Below are 19186 nucleotides of genomic sequence, written 5' to 3' on the forward strand. Positions count from 1 at the left end.
CCTTTAGAGCTTTCACACACAAACTGTACAGTGGTCTATTTCAAGTACTCACCTGATACAGCATGTTGGGCTTCTCCGGAGGTTGGAGTCTCTGCTCCCAGGGTTCTGTTATGAACTGGGTATTTGTGAACCCCCTCCCAAACCGACATCTTTAGAGTCTGGCTTCCCAGTATGGTGCTGTTTAGATGGTGGGCTTTTAGACAAAAGCAGTTGTTAAAGCGAACGTGTCTCAGGAAGAAGTGCAGACATTTTTGTTCATTCTGTGTTATGTGAGAACACAGCAAGATGCTCACTTGCAAGCTAGCATGTGGAAGCCTCATTTGGACAGTTCTATGGGCACCTTGATCTCATACTTCTCCAGGAGTGAAATGTACACATTTATTACTTAAGTCACCCTGTCTCTGCTACCTTCATATAGCAGCCCAAACTGATGGACCACAAAGTCATTTCCTTGTTTTCTTTTTACCATGGTCTTAGCACAGTTTATTTTTCTGTTACTATTACAATATTCAAGGAAAACTGAATCCCATCTTGTCTCTCACCTTGTAAACTCAATGCTTAGTGTCTGATATGCAGCAACTCAACTAACATTTGCTAAATACATGAATGTATGACCATTTATTTATTCCATGTAAGAAAGCGCATATGCACTATGTCACTTAATCCCAGGCCCATGGCATAGAATTCCTATTACCATTTCATCAAATATAATGGCCCAGGCTTATATGGTTTTGGCAATCATTTTATAAGCATTATGAAAAGAAAATGAACTATATTCAAAGAAATGAAATAGCCAGTGTTACAGACCTGTAATCCCAGTAACTCAGGAGGCTCAGAACAAGACTCCAAGCTCAAGGATTGCCTGAGCTGTTTAATGAGATGTTGTCTCAAAATTTACAGACAGACAGATAAACAAGAGGACTCGGGATACAGCTGAGTAGTAGTGCTGGCCCTCTCAGATGTGAGACCATAGGTTTATCCTCAGTACGAGCACACAAACCAAAACCAAAGCTTACTAAGTAGGCTTCTGCTAGAATCTAGCAGTTAGGTAACTGTTTGGTTTCCACAATCTATAGAAAAGTCCCAAAGCTAGTTTGAGTGAAACCCCTCGTTACTGAAGCCCTTTTTACACGCCTGTAGACAACTATCTACATGCTCCAGATTCCTGGGGGAAGGTTTGCCTTGCTCATTTCCCCCATTCATTATCCTCCAGAGGTGACAGGCAACTGAGTGTTCCTGTGTACACTAGCAATTCTTGCATTAACTGCTGCTTCAAGCTCACCTGATTTATTAATTTCTTCTTGAAGTATTTGTCTAGACTGAATGACTTCGACAATAAAAGTCTTCAGTAAAACTGGGCATGTTATATGTTCGGTTAAAGTCCCCCAATTCTTAATTTTTATAGAACCTGTTGACAAAACCTACACCCTGTACGACATCTGCAGCCTACCCAGCTCTCTACAAGCCTTTCCCACCCCTGCCTAGTTAGCCACAGGCTTGAGTTCATAAAATCCAGCTCCTCCTTACCTGGGAGCGCTCCCACATACCTCTGCACCCTCCAGCTTTCAGGGATGCTTTCTCCAGAGAGAACCCTTAATAAACCTGCTTTTGCCACAAATCACAACTTGTTGTCATTTCTTGTGTGTGGTATGCATGCTTGCGTATGTCTGTGTAGGCCAGATGTTGATTCTGGGTGTCTTCCACAGTTGCTCTCCATTGCTGGCTCGCTGTTGCAGCCAGGGCTCACTGATTTAGCTAGACCAGCTAGCTAGTTAGCCCCAGGGATGAATCCCTGCCTACCACCAAAGCAATTGGGACCACAGGCAAACGGCCATACCCCTCCTATTACCTTCAGTTTTGGGGCACTCAACTCTGATCCTCACATTTAAACAGCAAACTTATGTCCACTGAGCCAGCAGTTTTTCTCATTCATTAAGCTCCTAGAGGTCAGCTTTACTACTGAATACTCAGCACCCAACACATGCCTGGCACACAGTAGAGGTATTTTCTTCACTCAATACCTGTGATGGTATGCATGTGTCCTCTCCAACTGCATGGAAACAGGCCCCAAATTCCTGTTATTCTTAAATGAGCCTCTGGGAGGGAATTGCAATTGAAAGAGGTGGGGCAGCCCTGACGGCCAGAGCCACCTACATGACTTCATGTTTGGATGCAGCATGAGGCAATCACCAGATGCTGGTACTATGTTCTTAGATTTCAATCTTCAGAACCATGAGAAAAAATTAACTTTTTAATCTTACTTTTTTTTTGTTTTTTTAATATTTTTCTTTTTTTGGCAAGGTACCATGTAGCTGAAGCTAACCTTGACCAGATCCTCCCACCCCAATCTCCCAAGTGCTAGGGATACACCATACTCAGTTCCCGCTCAACCTATGTACAGCTGGTGATTGAACCCAAGCTGTCATGCAAACCAGACATACCTTCTGGCTGGGCTACATCTCCAGATCTAATGAGAGGTACTTTGTTGTGAGGGACCAAAGGAATAGTTACTGAATAAACAACTTACCAGGTCTTTCTGATTTTAAGGGTCCACTTTTGTTTTAATGTAGACGAGGCGATACAATTAAATAGCCTCGAAAAATGACAGCCTGGAACGATGTTACGCACCTATAATCTTATCCCTGGGGAGATGAGGCAGGGTCATTGTTTGTGGCCAGCCTGGGCTACAGAATAAAACCCTATCACCCTTTTTTGGGCTCCACAGGCTATAAGCAAGTGATGCTCATAACCTCACAGGCACACACACCTTAAAACCAAACAGACAAGGGAAGCCAGGCACAATGACACACACCTTTAAATTCAGCACCCAGAAGCAGCAGCTGGATCTAGTTCAAGGCTAGCCTGATTACAGAGCAAGTTCCAGGCTGGCCGAGGCAACACAGATCAACCTTGAAAACCAAAAACCACAACCAAAAAAATCAGACAAAAACTACAAAATAGGAGAGGGAGCCACATGTGAGATTGTATGCCTTTAACCCCAGCACTTGGAAGGCAGAGGTAGAAGGATGTTTGTGAGTTCAAAGCCAGCATGGTTTCTAAACCATGGATAGAGAAACCCTGTCTCGAACAGCCCCACCCCATCCAAACATACCAACCAACCCACAAAAACAAACAAAAACGAAAAACAAAAAAAGGGAGAGAAAAGGGAGGTTTATTTCTCAAGAAATGTCAGGAAAGGAGAACTAGCTGTGTGCATCTGCTTTGCCTTGAGATCCCAGAGTAAACACCCGACCACCCTCTACCACTTCTAATAGTTAGCCTATCTATATAGGAGGGTTGGTTGAGTCAATTTTCCAGAGACCAAAGGATATCTAAATTGCTAGATGGCTCCTCAAAGCTCCTAAAATTGCTCAACTCATTTACTGGGAGAAGGGGAAAAAAAAAAATCAAGACAGGAAATTGCCTTTAGGGCCACTTTTACTTGGAAAATTACAACACTAGTACAAGTCTTATGCATTTAACGTTTGCTTGTTGAAAGCAATTCATAATATCAAAATTAATCATGTTTTACTTTCCTCACAAGAACACAAAAAGGGGAACTTAAAACAGAAAAATTTAAAAAGGTAACACAACTTTTCTCTTAGTAGTCCTTGGGTGGTTACGACAGAAGACTTTCCATCTTTTGTTTCTTTGAATGAAGACCTTGATCCAAAGTCTTGTTTCTAGTATCTGCTTCTGCCTCCCCCTCTATCAGATCGGCTTCCTCCACGGCCACCTCCTCTTGGCGCTCCTCGGCTTGAACTGCTGTAGGAATCACGTGGAGGAGGGTACCCTCTTTCCATGGAAGGTGGAAGCCCCCGTTCTTGTCTGCCAACACGATCACGGCCACTGGAGTAGAGATCACTTCTGCTGCTGGAGTAACTGTCTCGACTTCCACCGTAGCCATCGCGGGAGCTGCTGTAATCATCATAGCGACTGCTTCCTCCATAAGACGGTGGGGGCCCTCGCGTGGGGGGTGCGCTGCGTGAGTTACCATAGCTCTCATAGGAATCTCTGTAGGAGCCGCCGCTTGGATGATCTGAATAGTCACGATCCCGACCATACCCATCTCTATCACCGTAGCCTCTGGATGGATAGTCATCACGGGAACTGGAATGACTGTAATCACGGTACGCATAATCTCTCGGCGGAGGTGCATAATCTCTGGTATCACGAGAGCTTGGATAATCTCTGCTTGAGTAGCTGTCTTTCGTAGAATATCCATCATCTCTTGGGGACAAATAAACATCTCTGCGCGATGGCAGGGGCTCCCTTCGGGGTGGGCCTCCATAGCTATCTCTTCCACGTGACACTGGGGCTCTTCCTCCCATTCCACTGCTGCTTCGAACTGGTCCTGAAGGCGTCGATCTTTTAGGAGGGGGACCCCCGCTTCTTGGTGGTGGTCCTCTTTTAACTGGAAGTGGTCCTCTGGAAGAACTCATGTTAAAGTTCATGGAATAACCACCATCATCCATGTATCCTCCACGTGAAGGAGGACCCCTTGTTCCTCCACTTCCCCCTCGGAGACCTCTGGGAGGGCCCCTGCTTCTTGGCGGTGGAGGTGGTCCACGCCGGCCACTTTCAAAAGATGGTTTGGTAGCTTGCTCTACCTTGATGGCTTTTCCATCTAAGGACTTTCCATTCATATCTCTAGCTGCATCTTTAGCATCTGCTGGGCTTTCGAAGGTAACAAAAGCAAATCCTCTTGATTTGTTGGTTTCACGGTCTTTCATCAAAAGTATTTCCACTATTCGTCCATACTTGCCAAATACTGCTTCAAGGGCTTTCTCATTTGTTTCTGTATTAAGCCCTCCAATGAAGAGCTTTCCTGGGCGATCTGCCTCAACCATCTTTCCTTCCAGCTGGTAAGAGTTGGAGGGGACTGTGAAGGTTTCAAGCTCCTACAAGCTCGCCGAATTCGCCCTCCAAGTAGCTCACCGGTGACAGCTGCTGGGTCTCAGAACAGAACAGAAAAGCCGCTAGGACTACTGCACACGAGTACCTGTGAATATTATTGTATTAGTTTCCTCAGGCTGCTGTAACAATGCACTGTAAAAAGGGCTGGGTGTAGGGGTTTCAAAACACAAATTTTCTTATTGTTCAGGAAGTCATTAAGCATGAAGGCGAGTTTTCTGCTGGAAGCCAAACAAAAATCTGTACCATAACTCCCTCCTAGCTTCTAGTGGTTGGCTTACAGATATCTCAATTCAGTTTCTGCTTCTACTTTTACAGGGTGCTTATATGACACCTGCTCTCATACATATGTTCATCGGACATTCTTAAAGAACTGTACCTAACCATACCTACAAACATCTGATTCCTTAAGTAAAATTCCAAGGTTTCAGGAGAACATGGCTTCTACAGGGGACTTCACTGAGCAGTTAATTTGGAGAAAGGATATGTGCTCATAATTAATCTAAAGGAATCTGAACCATTATTCTGGATCATCTGGTTAAATTTTAAATTCATGGACAAGTAAGGCTCTAAGATACACACAGAAAAAGGGGGCGCTGAAGGTGGGTGCAGAGTGAACGATGCTGCAGCCATTAGAAACATATGGAAGGGTATGTGATGCTAAGCCAGGCAGAGGCTGGAGCTTCGGACCTTAAACTGAGGAATCCAGGGAATGCCAAAAGCCACGGGGAGCTGGAAAGCGCCTTCGGGGAACACCCTGATTCTCGACTTTTTTCTTCTGTAACGGTAAAACAAAAATGTCTATTGTCTGACTACATCCAGTTTTGTTTTGTTTTTTTTTTGGAGGGGGGGGGTGTTATAGCAGCCCCAGCAAACTAATACAGTCCTCAACAATACAATTTACAAGGAACTATCCTTAAAATATTCTTCTATGAATTAAGACTCTGTTGTAAACAGTTCAAAAATCTCTAGGAAGCCTTTGTGGGCAGACTGACTTACTTAGGCAGCACCGTTCCTGTGGGGACCTTCTGAGAGTATTCGATGACTGACGTATTTGGTATTTGTTTTGTTTTTTGATTTTTTTTTGTTTTGTTTTTGAACCAAGAAAACTACCGTAAGAATATCGTTATAAATTTTGCTTCCTAAAACTTCACTTACCTTGCCATTGTTTTATAATAAGCTTTTATCACACTCCATGTACTTCTTTTGCCTGGTAAATTGTTTTAATGTCTCCCTATTACGTTCTTTTTATCTTGAGATTAGCTTTTCTTCATGCTGCCTGATGCATAACTACCCGGCAGTGGGGGCTGTGCAACTGAGAGCTGATAGCACCGCTGCTTAAAGCAGCTTAGTTTTTGGATAGCGAGTCATGTCAGCAAGATAAAGTTAAATAGAGCAAACTGCACGCCGAGTCTCTTTCAAGCTTTGAATGCATTCAGAACCAAAGTCTGGTACAATCTCTTTCGAACGTTACGTTCCATAGTAAACTATTCAAGTAGCCGATACCAGGCTGCTTCAAAATGTCCCACAATACTTTGTTCCTTTCTTTCTTTGGGTGCATAAAGAGGAAGGGTTGATGCTCGGAAGACCATTCGTGAAACTATGTCATAGGTTCGCCAGAACGCAATGCCAGACACCGGGGGTCGGACACCAGACCCTCCACCCTGCTTCTCGACCCTCACTGCTTTTGTTCTGCGTTCCCGGGCCCCTCTCGGTTGTCCCGTTGCTTTAGTGGTTCGGCTCCCGGGTCAGGCAAAGGCCCGCACCACGCGGCCTCCGGACTCGCCCGCCCACGCGCAGCACACGGGTGGGGAGGAGCCTGGGCCGCTCTCTCGCCGCCCCCCAGGGAAGATGAGCCCCGTCCCGGCCGTCCCCCCCACTCCCAGGGCGGGCTTCGGCCGGGGAGGCGGTCGGGCGGAAAGGCCCGGGCAGGCCACCGACCTGGCGGGAAGGCCCGGCCCGCCTTCCCGGCCCTCCCGGCCCTCCCGGCGCCGCCGCCGCTGCGGGGAGGCGGGGGCCGCCGCCCCGGACGTCTGCTCGGCCACCGATTTTCAACCTACCCCCGGGGCTAACGCCTCCCCAACTAGGAAGCCGCTTTCCCGCGCCGGTCGCCACACGCGTCCGCCGCCGCCGCTCCCGCCGAGAACCAGAGGCCGCGGATGGCTTCCCCTCCCCCCAGCAACGTCAACGCGACGTCGGCCGTCGTCGTAATGCACCGAGGACGCGCGCACCGGGAAACCCGGGACGCGCGCGCGCGCGCGCGCAGCCGCCGCCGCCGCCACGCCGGGAAGCCAGCCGCGCGCCTGCCGCGCGCGCTTCTCGGGCTCGGGGCCGAGCGAGAGACTCTCTCCGGGAGGCGTGCTGCGGGGCTCTGCGGGTCGCCGCTATCGCTTCACCGCGGCGACACCCAGGAGGAGGCTGGGCGCCCGGGGCGCCTCGCCCTCCTCCCCCTCCGCGGGCTTCCCCGGGCTCGGCCACGTCCGCGTGGCGGCGGGTCCCGCCGGGGTCACGGGTGACGGTCTCCCCCCACCCCCCCGTCCTCCGCGCTCGCCGGGTGCGCCGCCGTCCTCCGTCCCCCGGGCCGGGGCCGAGGTGCGCAGCTACTCGGAGGCGCGTGGTAGTGATGGCGGCGCGTAGCGAGGCTCCCCGTCACCGGGTACTACTACTCCCGGCTCGCCTCGCCGCCGCCCGCGCCGCCGCCTGGTTTACGAGCAGCGCTCTGACTCGCTCCGCTGCATGTCTGGAGGGGCCGCGGGAAGTGTGGAGACGCCCCGGGGCTTCAGGGACCGCAGCTCGGGAGGCCGGCCGGCCGGACACGCCAGCCAAACCCACCCTCCCTAGCAGAGATGAGGCTGCTGGAGAGGGTGAGGAAGGAGTGGTTCATGGTCGGGATCGTGGTGGCCATCGGCGCCGCCAAGCTGGAGCCGTCGTTTGGCGTGCACGGGGGTAAGTGGCGAGCGCCGAGCCCCCAGCCGGCCCCTGGGGGCTGCAGAGCGGGCTGCCTGCTCGGTGCGGCAGGGAGGAAACTTACTCCTCCCATCCCTAGGGACTTGAGGGTGTCAGGAGTTCTCGGAGTTCCCTATCTGTCCTGGAGTGGACCTCGTTATCAGGTGCATTTCCGACTCCTCCCTTTGCACCTTACCAAAAAAAAAAAAAAAAAAAAAAAAGAAAGAAAAGGCTGTTGGAGAGGAAGGGGCGAGGGGAGAAAGAATGACAGAAGGAGAAAGGGAAAAAGGGAAGGACGCCCTTGCCCCGCACTCAGACTTTTGTGGCGCCTGTGTTGGGGAGCGATAGTGCGCCTGAGCTGCCAACGCTCCGAAACTCCCAGTTCGACTGACACGTTGCACTCTTTCCTTGCAGGACCTACTTCCGTGTGCTGCTGGGATGCCGTTGCCACAGCAGCGGTCCAACAGTTGCGGACTGTGTGAGGCTGTGCATAGTCTATGTTTTGGCAGGGAAGGGTGGACCCCACTCAGCTCTCCGAATACTAGGAGCTTTGTCATTTGGCCTGTGGACACTGCTGGGAACATGGGAAGCGTCATTGGCTTTTTATACCCTCACCCCCAACTTGAGACAACCTTGTTCTGCTTTTCATAGATATTAATCGAATTTCTTCAGTTCATTTGTTTTTGACCTTGGGTGGTCGGTTCCAGGCGTATTGACAGATTGAGTGCATAAATCAAGCAATGGGTCCAGATAAGGACAGGCGTGAGCACACAAGATCTTTTTCAATGTGCCCATGTGGATATTTGAAATCGTACCTTCTTGTTGATATGTTACAGAAATGAATGGATGATCTCTCAGAGTAGTAAGCGGCCCCACCCCCACCTCCATCCCTATTCTCTACTTAGAAGTAGCTTCTGGAATAGTTTGAATGGGATTATTTGAACAGTGAATGTCGATAGGGAAGCTTTTTATTTAATTTTTTAAAAATTTAACATTTAAAATATAAATGGAACATATAGTATGATTGGTTGTGACCACAACTTTATCATTTATCCTTCTGAAGTTGCCACTTAATTTTAGATACAGCCTTTCTGTGAGCTTCTGGGAAAGAAGTTTGGAATTTTGAGTTCTGTCAAACGAAGGAAGAGCTCTCCTCCCTGGCGCTGTGAGAAGTGAAGTTCTAGTGTCTGTGAGGAGACGCACAGTGCACCCTGTATTGGTTACGGTATTTGGGCCTAGATCTCCTTATCTGCCCAGCATTGAGATGAACTTCCTGGTGGTGTGTGGCCTGTAACTGCCGTGCCAGCTTTGAGTCAGTTCCCTGAGGCTATGTGGACAGGAAGGTTGCTGGACGTGCTGGGTGGTGAGTCAGTGCCCTGGGGTTTCTTGCTCTGGCCTATAATGAGATTCTGTGATCTTGTTTGTTCTCTTGGACTCTGCTTATTGAACTTTTTTTTTGAGACAGGGTTCCCGGACTACTTTGTAGACCAGGCTGGCCTTGAACTCACAGAGATCTACCTGCCTCTGCCTCCCCTCCGAGTGCTGGGATCACAGGTGTGCACCACCAAGCCAGGCTGCTTGTTGAACTTTTGTACGATACTGTGTCTTAGAAATATTGTTCCATTTTCCAACAATCCTTATGGTATTAATGCAGGATTTTTTTTTCCCCAATCATGAAAATGTAGAAGCAGAATATTTCCAGCTAGAGGTGACAAAATCTTTTAAAGTAGCATGCCACTTTCTTTTTTTGGTTTGAATATTGGGCCTTGGCACACACAGGAGCTGTGTCCTCAGCAAGTCCCATGTCCTCCCCACCCCCCACCCGCTTCTGTTTTAGATGGTGAGGCCTAAAGCCAGATGTCACAGCAGAGGTGAGTTTAGGAGAGAATGGAGGCCAGGCTTTCTCTTTTGTGATAACAGTGGAAATGTCTATGGTAATGAATTTGGCTGCAGGAGCCGGGGAGGGAGTAATTGCTGTAAAGAGAAGGCCCAAAAGGCCGGGTGGAACAGAGGTCGATATTTAGTCTCTAAGAACATGGCAGAGTTAGCTAAATGTTAGAGAAACGTGTTTTTCCATTAGAAAAATATGTTGAAGTATATTTATTACTTACATATCTACCCCCCCCCCCCCAAGACAGGGTTTCTCTGTGTAGCCTTGGCTGTCTTGCTCTGTAGACCAGGCCGGCCTGGATCTCACAGAGATCCTCCTGCCCCTACCCTCAACCAGTGCTGTGATTACAGGCGTGTGCCACCAGGCTCATCTTAATGCACATATCTTAAGAGTGTCTTAATTTTTAATTTATTCGTTTTTAAGCAGGGTCTCACTATGTAGCCCTGGCTGTCCTGCCATTAGCTATAGTCCAGGCTAGCCTTCTCACAGAGATCTGCCTTTTCTAGATTAAAAGCATGAGCTCAAGCCCTGCAGTCTTAGGATATTTTGGGTGATGCTTGGAGGTGAGATTGACGCTGATGGCAGACGACCACAGCTTCTGTAGAATGTTACTAGTCCCCTCAGCATTCCAGAAGAGTTTCTTTCTTCCCCTTAAAAAGGTTAGGCAAGGCAGGTAAGGTGACACACACCTTTAATCCCACTGCTCTGGAGGGAGAGGCAGGTGGATCTCTGAGGTCAAGGCCAGCCTGGTCTACAAAGTGAGTTCCAGGACACTCAGAGCTCTATAGAGAGACCTGGTTTCAACCGAAAACAAAATAAAAATAATGGGTTTTAAGCCATTTAAAAAAATGGCTTCATTTTCTTAGTGTCCCCTCCCCCTTTTTGATTGTGTGAGCTCATACCATTTTTGTTTACTAATATTTGAATTGGTTTTAAAGGCAAAGGAAAACACCAACTGAGTTTTATAAAGGTCAGAATCTAGCTGGGTAGTGGTGGCACATACCTTTAATAACAGCACTTGAGAGACAGGTAGACACTTGGGAGGCAGAGGCAGGGGGACCTCTGTAAGTTTGAGGCCAGCCTGTTCTACAGAGTAAGTTCCAGGACAACCAAGGCGACATAGAGAAATCCTATCTTCAAAAAGAAAAAAGGAAGATCTGAATCGTACTGTTTCGGCGATGACCTGGAAGATCATTAGTTTGAAAGAGGGACAGATTTATACCCTAGTTTCAGGTCGGTCCTCTGTTTAGGTATTTGGCTAGTTTTTATTGTCCTGGGTAATTTGTAGTCCTGAAGTGTTCCCAACAATTGTGTGTGTCAAGGAGGAGCCCCTGTTCACTGACAGGAACATTATGAATAGCCTGGGAGAGCCTTAAACATTTCTTGGATTGAAATTATTTAGATATGCATCTCGTGTAACAGGAGTCAGTGTGACTTGTCTCTGGGATTTGAAACGTTGGAAGTTCAGGTTTCGTCCACTGAACTATATACCATGTGTCACTTATATACGTATGTCTTTAGATTCATCCCTGTCTTTTGCTTGTAACCATGTCACTGACTCTGTCTGATCTTCTTTAGAAATTCTGGAGGTACCACTGTGGACAGATCCAGAGGGGACAAGAATAGGGTCTGAGAAAAAGTGAGGGACTGAGGTGGGGGGAGTAAAAATGACATTACTTTTAAAATTCAGATGGTTAGAATTACTGGGAACAATCTGCTTTTAATTTGAGTCATATTTCTTGCCTTTAAATTCTGCTCCTTAACTGAGCTCCTTAGTAATTGAAGTCTGTGCCTGTATGCTGTTGAGACAGATATGCTCATAGTTTTGAAAAGAATGAACCTCTTTTTTAAAATTATATGCCACAAATGGTATGGCTTTCATGCTTGTCCCTTTTCACCCTGCCTTCCCAGTCTCAGCCTGATGCTTTGTGTTAATGCCAGGTATATGAAATAGTTTATTACACTGAGAAAATTTTTGTTTCTTTTATTTAATGTTGTCTTACAAATACCTAAGATATATTGGTGGCTTAACAAGTGTTTGTTGAATGAATAAATAATGATTTCTTTCAGAATTTGGTCATCTATCATATGTTGAAAATATCAATAGAAAGGATGGAGGGTTTTGGGACTCTATGATCATGTTATTTGTGATATGTATCACATATATCATATATATAATGTTTATATATGCATATATATGTGTGTATGATTGTGATCCTGTTATGTGATTTGAAGCAAACTAGTCTAGCAAAAAAGTTGCCCAAGAGATACATCAGAATGACAGAATTCATCCTCTCACAGTTCTGTAGGCCAGAGTCCAAAGACAAGATGTTCTCCAGAGATTCTAGAGCAGTTAGTTGCCTTTTTGCTTCAGTTAGCCTGTGGTGTTTACCTTTGGCTTTCCTTAGGGTGTGGTAGTTTTTGCCTGGTCATCACTATATACTGGCGTACAAACATCCCTTTTAGAATACCAGTCATGGGCTGACTGCCGGTGTTGCTCAGGCTAGAGTGCCTGCCAAGCATGTGTGAGATCCTCAGTTTCATCCCTGGTACTGCAAACACAAGAACACAAGCAAACACAGCTGGTGGGTGACTCCCCAGTTGTAGTAAGACCTCTTCTTAACTTGATTTCCTTTACAGTAGTCCTATTTCTAAACATGGTCCCCTTCACAGATTCTGTGTAGATACGACTTTCAGGAACACACTACTTAATCCAGTACAGGAGAACCAAAAAGTATATACGCCAGCTTCTCAGACTAGGTGCTGTTGACATTTTAGACACAGTGTTTGTTTGTTTGTTTGTTTTTTGAGGGTTATTTTATGCCTCCAGGAACATCCAGCAGGACTCCTGATCTCTACAACTTATCCCACTGTCACGCTTGACTGCCAGAAATGTGACACTGGAAGGTTTTCTAAAATGGCCAGATATCTTGATGGAAGGAATGGGGCACAATGAACCCACTTCTGGATAGCCACTTGTACTTGTATAAAATAGAATTTTTCTACAAATTGCATATTTTCTGAAGTGTTGGTCCTTTGGTTAGCACACATCCCGGCTGATCCTTTAAAGACAGGTAGCTTCTGTGGTCCTCTCAGCATTAATACATATGCAGAGAAGATTCTCTAGAGGTCAGGGACCAGCCTCTCTGGTTTACCAACGTGCCCAAGGGATGGCACAGCTAGATAGTTACAATCACAGCAGTGTATCAATAGGTGCTCTGTGTTCACCGAGCCATTCATACAGTAGTGCTTGCTACATGTTGGTCCAGTGAATACTGCTGGGCAGGACTGGATGTGTGCATAAATATATGCTTTTATTTATGTATTTCCTCCTGTGATTCATCTTTGTGTCATGGACATTTTGATTGTTAGCATCAGGAGCGATTCTGTGATCGGGTACTGAAGTGTATGTGAAGGCTGTTGTTTGCCCACTGTCGGGTGAACTCTTTTGTTCTTGGTTTGAGGATAGTGTGCTGAACCAGAAAGCCGTGGTCCTAACCCTTGAGGTCCTCTCTGAAATAAGGAGGCATCACAGAAGATGCCTCACATGGAGGATGTGGACATTAGGGGCAGCACTAATGCTGAAAGTCGTTTTACAGAGTGACAGAGCGGCTCCTTTCAGACCAGCTCACCCGATGCAAAAGCTCTTCTAACAGTAACCTATCGTTCTCTTTCCAGGACCACTGAAGCCAGAGATAACTGTGTCCTATGTCGCTGTCGCCACGATATTCTTCAACAGTGGATTATCGTTAAAAACAGAGGTACTGTCATCTGTGGTGCGTGAAAAGCAGTGCAGAAAAGTTAGCTTGTCCTGAGGGCTGAAATTCTGGGGGCTTTTGTGCAGCTGTTCACTGTCTGAAGGCCTCGCTGTGACAGAAGGACTTGGACAGCAGCGGGACTAGCACGTAGGAACCTCACAGTTTAGATTGAGGACCTAGAGAGGGGATTAGAAGACGTATTTTTTTTTTTTTGATGACCATTTCTTTCTTTTTTTTTTTTTTTGTAAATAATTTTTGTTGTTTATTTTGGATTTATTTATTTGAACAATACAGGGCTTTTTCTTGTAACTCTGGCTGTCCTGTAACTCTTTCTGTAGATCAGACTGGCTTCAAATTTAAGAGATCCATTTCCCTCTGCCTCCAGAGTGCTGGGATTAAAGACTCGTGCCATCATGGTCACCCAAACGATCAGATCATTTCTTTTAATAAGGAAATTGGTATGAGAAATATTCTTATGAAGGGATGTAACCAAAGAAACAGAAAGCAAGACTACAATAGTATGTCTCACCTACTATGAAAAAAACGATGTCTGAAAGCTCGGCAGTAGTGATGCAAGCCTTTAATCCCAGCACCTGGGAAGCTGAGGCAGACAGCTCTCTGTGTGTTTGAGGCCAGCCTGGTCTACAAAGTGAGTCCAGGATAGCCAAGGCTGTTAAAGTCTTCTAAAGTTCAGTTGCCAGTGTGGGTCTAGGGTAGGATCTGGGACGGGATGCAGAATCCCCGGTCCACTTTGTCTCTTAGGTCGTGGAACTGATGGCTCAGGGTCAAGGAAAATGATTGAAGGAAGAAGGAATAGGTGAGGGCGCCCAGGATTCCTTCTCTAGGTTTAGGGACTGGCTTCGCTGCTACTGAGGAGGAAAGCTAATTGATCACCTTTTCTCCTGCAGCCAGGACTGTGAAAGGCGGCATCTAGCCAAAACTGCAAGGGATTGTAAGAAGGGGCTCTTTGATCTGAGATTAGCTCCTGCATAGGAGCAGGAGGCCTCCCCATTTAGGTCCTGAATCTACTTACTTGTTTGTGAGTTGATAGGAAAAGGAAGGAGGAGAGAAAATAAAAATGACCATGCACACACGCTAAAGGGAAATGGATGAGTCTTCGCATAAACTGCTCTCTACTGTAGAAAAATGCTTCTCCGACCAAGGCTGAGAACAGTATAAACTTAGGGTATGCATGTAAACATTTAGAATACAGTTTGAAACAGCCTGTTTAGGAAAGCAGCAATAGTAGATGTCCTTCTGCATACCACCTCATCCCAGGGCTGCAGCATGGGCTTTAGATCAGGTTTACAGTTCCAGGCAAGACTTCTTTCCTGTAACGGTCGTGGCATACTGCGCTGGTGGATCCACCCAGGCTCCAATACAAGATGACTGATGACTTTCATCCTCCAACAACCTGCATAGCACCTTCTGGCACTCTGAAAACGAGGTCGCGAAGAATTTTTCGGATGAGTGTAGGCAAGCCTGGGCTCTCTGCGCTGTAACTGAAGTGCTCGGTGTCTGCAGCAATAGGGTCATACCCTTGGGTCATTGTGGGCAACCAAGAGCAAAAACGTGTGCTGTCTGATTTTGAAAGCCTCTGGGTTTTCCCTAACCAGCAACCTGTAGGGAGCTATCTCACATCTGACATTAGATTTTCAATTGATAACCATGTCTTCCAGGAGAAGCATTGTTTGCTCATGCGGGGTTCACCCTTTCAAACACTTTAAAATTTTATTTGTATAGATTTATTTATTTTTATTTTGTGTGTAGTGGTGTCTTGTCTTCATGTATATCTGTGTACGTTGTATGTACATTACCCAGGAGAGCTTAAAAAGGTGGTTGGGTTTTAGACACCAAGTGGGTGCTGGGAACTGAATCTAGGTCTTCTAGAAGAATAGCCAAAGAATAGCCACTGCTTTAACCACAGAACTATCTTCTCAGCCCCCAAACTCCTCCTTTAAATGTTTTAATTGCTTATAAAATGGGTTTCCAGAGACTTTTAAAATGTATTCTTAGTTTTGGTTAACTCAGCCCCCCATCTCCTCCTTCCTGCTATCTCTGCTTAAAACTTTAACCCCGATTATTCCCCTTTCTTTCATATCACCTATGTTCTACACTTCTCCTTCCCTGAAGGTGTATTGGCCTCTCTCATGAGTACTCTTTGGTGCCTGACCTCTCTCTACAGATACTACAAACTAATACGAGAATGTGGAAACTTGAAGCTAGGATGCCCATGTGAGAGATTATACAGACTTTGTCATTCTGGGCTGGGCTTACATCAGTATGATATTTTTCAGTTCCACCAGCTTTTCTATAAATCTAATGATTTTATGTACTACTGAATAATATTCTGTTGTGTATATCTACCATACTTTCATTATCCATTCATCAGTTGATGGACATCTAGGCCGATTCCATTTTTTAGCTCTTGTCAGTACAGTGGCAATAGACATAAATTTATAAGTATTTTTTTGTGGCAGGATATAGAATCCTTTGGGTATATGCCCAGGTACGTAGCTAGTTAGGTCATAGGGTGGTATTTTGGTGTGATTTGATTGAAGCTTTGCTGGCTACTTTTTGTTGACTTGACACAAACCTAGAGTCATTGGAAAGAGGGAACCTTATTTGAAGGATTCTCTCAGGCTGCTTGTAGGGAAGGCTGTGGAGCCGTTTTCTTGACTAATGATTGATATTGGAAGGTCCAGCCCACTGTGGGCAGTGTCACCTCTGAGCCAGTGGGTCTGGATGGTATAAAAAAGGAAGCCGAACAAGCCATGGGAAACAAGCCAGAAAGCAGCTTTCCTCCGTGGTCTCTGCTTGGTTACTGCCGCCAGGTAACTGGTTGGGTCTGCCCCAAATTCCCTCCGTGATGGAATCATAAGATGAAGTAACCCTATCCTTCCTTTTGGTCATGGTGTTTACCACAGCCACAGAGCACAAACTCAGAGACTAAACTTACCTCCTTCTTAGGTCACCCCATAAATACCATGGGAGACTGGTTTTTACTAAATTTTTTATTCTGTACTTATTGGGCTGTTATAAATCTTTTCATTGGGGTATTTTTTTGATATGCATAGGATTACTGTGTAGTGTTTGGAACCTATACATTTCTTTTTTCCTTCCTTCCTTCCTTCCTTCCTTCCTTCCTTCCTTCCTTCCTTCCTTTCTTTTTTTTTTTATTTGTTTTGAGACAGAGTTTCTCTGTGTATTCCTGACTGTCCTGGAACTCAATTCTGTAGACCAGGCTGGCCTCAAACTCAGAGATCCATCTGCCTCTGCCTTCCGAGTGCTGGGATTGAAGGTGTATGTCACCACCACCTGGCAAAATGTTCTCTCTCTCTGCCTGCCCTCCCTCCCTCCCTCCCTCCCTCCCTTCCTCCCTCCCTCCCTCCCTCCCTCCCTCCCTCCTTTCTTCCTTCCTTTTTTCCCTCCCTCCCTCCCTCCCTCCTTTCTTCCTTCCTTCCTTCCTTTTTTCCCTCCCTCCCTCCCTCCCTCCCTCCCTCCCTCCCTCCCTCCTTCCTTTCTTTCTTCCTTCCATGTGCATTGGTGTTTTGCCTGCATGTGTGATGGTATCAGGTTCCCTGGAACTGTTACAGATACCTGGGAGCTGCCATGTGGCTGCTGGGAATTGAACCCAGGTTTTCTGGAACAACAGTGCTTTAATACTGAGCAATCTCTCTGGGCCCTTAGAACAGATAAATTTCATCCCAACAATTATCAATATTCTCACTGATTGTTTGCCTCTCTGAAAATAACCGATGCAGGATGAGTTTTTCCATTCTTTCAATTATAGGCCTTTAGAGATGTTATTGGTTAGAAGTAGCCATTGTTAGAGGGGTAGGCTTTTTCCGTAAACACTTGAGTTTTACAATTGGTTCTCAGTGTGAGCACAGTGATGCAGAATGGTATTTGCTGCGCCTTGGTGCAGGTCAGACATGACTTGGAGGTCTTCCTGCTGGCCTTGGCTAATGCTTTGTGGAGCAGCTGCCTTACCAAAGTCCTCTGGTTGGGACATTGCTCTAACTATGTCCCCTGGTATCTATTTAATGGCTGCAGCTGTTATTTTTGCCATGAGAAATCTGTCAGGAGACTTCCCATCTCTTACTCCTTAGCTTCTTATTTAATATTATTCTGTAAAGCAGCCAACTTTGTGGGCTGTAAGAGTTGAAGAAGGAAGAATGTCACAGCTATCAGCATCTCTCTAAGGACCAGCTTCTGTGAGTACCTAGGAAGCCTTCTGAGTTACCCAGCTAATTTGGATGTAATGATGAAGGACTTCGATCCTGTACTTTATTGTGGTATCTGAGTAGCCATCAAAGCCATTTCCTCTGTCAAAGACCCTTTTCAAACCAGCACGACAGTCATCCATTTTCAAGAGCCATTTAACGTAGATTATATTACTGTATAATGCTAGACCATGTCTAAGCGCTGCTGTTTTCACGGGTGGTCCAACAGTTAGGAAGCAGGACAGAACGGTTTTATAACTTATTTTTCACTTAATAATCCTAAATTAATTTGAACTGGATCTGTGATTTTTATGATTATTATTTTCTTTTTAATTTGGTCCTAGAATAGTGCGGTTTTGCTCACTGGAGACAGTAAATTATTGACTTGCGTCTATTTGAAAGTATTTGAGCTTGTCCCACCCAGCTTTGATTCATATTGAACTTTTCATGGAGTGTTACTCATACATTGATTTAATATGCATAATCTAAAATTAGTTTATATATTTATTTATTTTACTTTGTGTGTGTACGTGTATTGGTGTATGTGTGTATTGTGTTGGCATAGGCACATGTGAACAACACGCAGAGGCCAGGGGTTGATGTCTGGTGGTCTCTGTTGCTCTCCATTAGCTTTTGAGGTAGCATGTCTCACTTACACCCAGTTCATCGGTCGGCTAAACTCGCTGCCCACCAAACTTGAGGGATCTGCCTGTCTCTGTCCTCCATGTGCTTTGCATGGACACTGGGGATCCAAACTCAGGTCGTTGTTCCTGTGGAGCAGGCACTTTGCAGACTCTTGGTCCCAGCCCCTACTAATTTACGAAACTTCATAAAGGGTCCTATGCTGATGTAAGCTGAATCTTCAGTTTTATGACTATTGGTTTCTAATTTTTGAAAACCTGCTGGAAAATTTTTGGAAATGTTATATGTTATACTGAAGTACAGTGAACTTGAATTTAATGTTCTGTTTAGCTAATGTAGTAGTTACTGTTGCAGCTTTCTGACTAAACTTCCAGACAGAAACAGCATGAGGGAGGAAGGGCTTCCCTGGGCTCAGTCCACTCATCCTGCCAGGGAGAACACAGTGAAGCTCCTGCCAGTGGCGTGTGTGTGCAAGGCCTTCATGTCGTGGATGGCCACGACAAAGGAGAGGGTGTGGGTGGACTGAGGGCTAGCTCTAACTTAGAGACCCCCCAGCTCTTAAAGATCCCACCCTCCCAGAGTGGTGCCAACTAGCTGGGAAGTATGTTCAGGCTCGGTCAGGAGAGGAGCCTGAACGGGGAGGCAGGGAAGTGCTTGTAGCCTAAGCAGCAGGACCTGAGCTGTAACCCTTAGGACCCAGGCGAGAGCTGGACAAATGACCTGCTCTGTAACCATGCCACTGCTAGGGCAGTCACGTGGATCCCATGATGTCCTCTGGCTCAAGTGATAAGCTCCAGGCTCAGTGACAG

The 19186-nt window shown here is 46.2% G+C and overlaps 2 protein-coding genes across 14 annotated transcripts in view; one reads left to right on the top strand and one right to left on the bottom strand.

Annotated features, from left to right (window-relative positions):
* Positions 1-3420: 3420 nt before the first annotated feature.
* LOC110553403 (RNA binding motif protein, X-linked-like-1) lies at positions 3421-7125 on the bottom strand. Of its 2 annotated transcripts, none has more exons than XM_021645316.2 (2): positions 6975-7125; positions 3421-4956 (listed from the first exon to the last, which is right to left on the bottom strand). In XM_021645316.2, the coding sequence occupies exon 2, from the start codon at positions 4848-4850 to the stop codon at positions 3684-3686; it is 1167 nt and encodes a 388-aa protein (XP_021500991.1). In that variant the 5' UTR covers positions 4851-4956; positions 6975-7125; the 3' UTR covers positions 3421-3683. The 2 variants fall into 2 exon arrangements, with proteins under 2 accessions (XP_021500991.1, XP_021500990.1); XM_021645315.2 differs by having other exon boundaries at positions 3421-5002; positions 6975-7107.
* A 400-nt stretch (positions 7126-7525) lies between these two features.
* Positions 7526-19186, top strand: part of Slc10a7 (solute carrier family 10 member 7) — a 210100-nt gene continuing 198439 nt past the window's right edge. The window contains exons 1-2 of one of the 12 annotated variants that reach the window (XM_021645314.2): positions 7526-7860; positions 13430-13512. In XM_021645314.2, the coding sequence (XP_021500989.1) occupies positions 7761-7860; positions 13430-13512 (183 nt within the window). In that variant the 5' untranslated portion in view covers positions 7526-7760. The remainder of the gene's footprint in view (positions 7861-13429; positions 13513-19186) is intronic. The other 11 variants (XM_021645308.2, XM_021645309.2, XM_060393196.1 and 8 more) reach the window with 11 other exon arrangements.

The sequence above is a fragment of the Meriones unguiculatus genome, chromosome 10 (genome assembly GCF_030254825.1).
Source record: "Meriones unguiculatus strain TT.TT164.6M chromosome 10, Bangor_MerUng_6.1, whole genome shotgun sequence".
NCBI classification, from domain to species: domain Eukaryota; kingdom Metazoa; phylum Chordata; class Mammalia; order Rodentia; family Muridae; genus Meriones; species Meriones unguiculatus.

Excerpts from the sequence above, each read along its gene's own strand:
- LOC110553403 (XM_021645316.2), bottom strand. The coding sequence starts at position 4,850 with ATGGTTGAGGCAGATCGCCCAGGAAAGCTCTTCATTGGAGGGCTTAAT.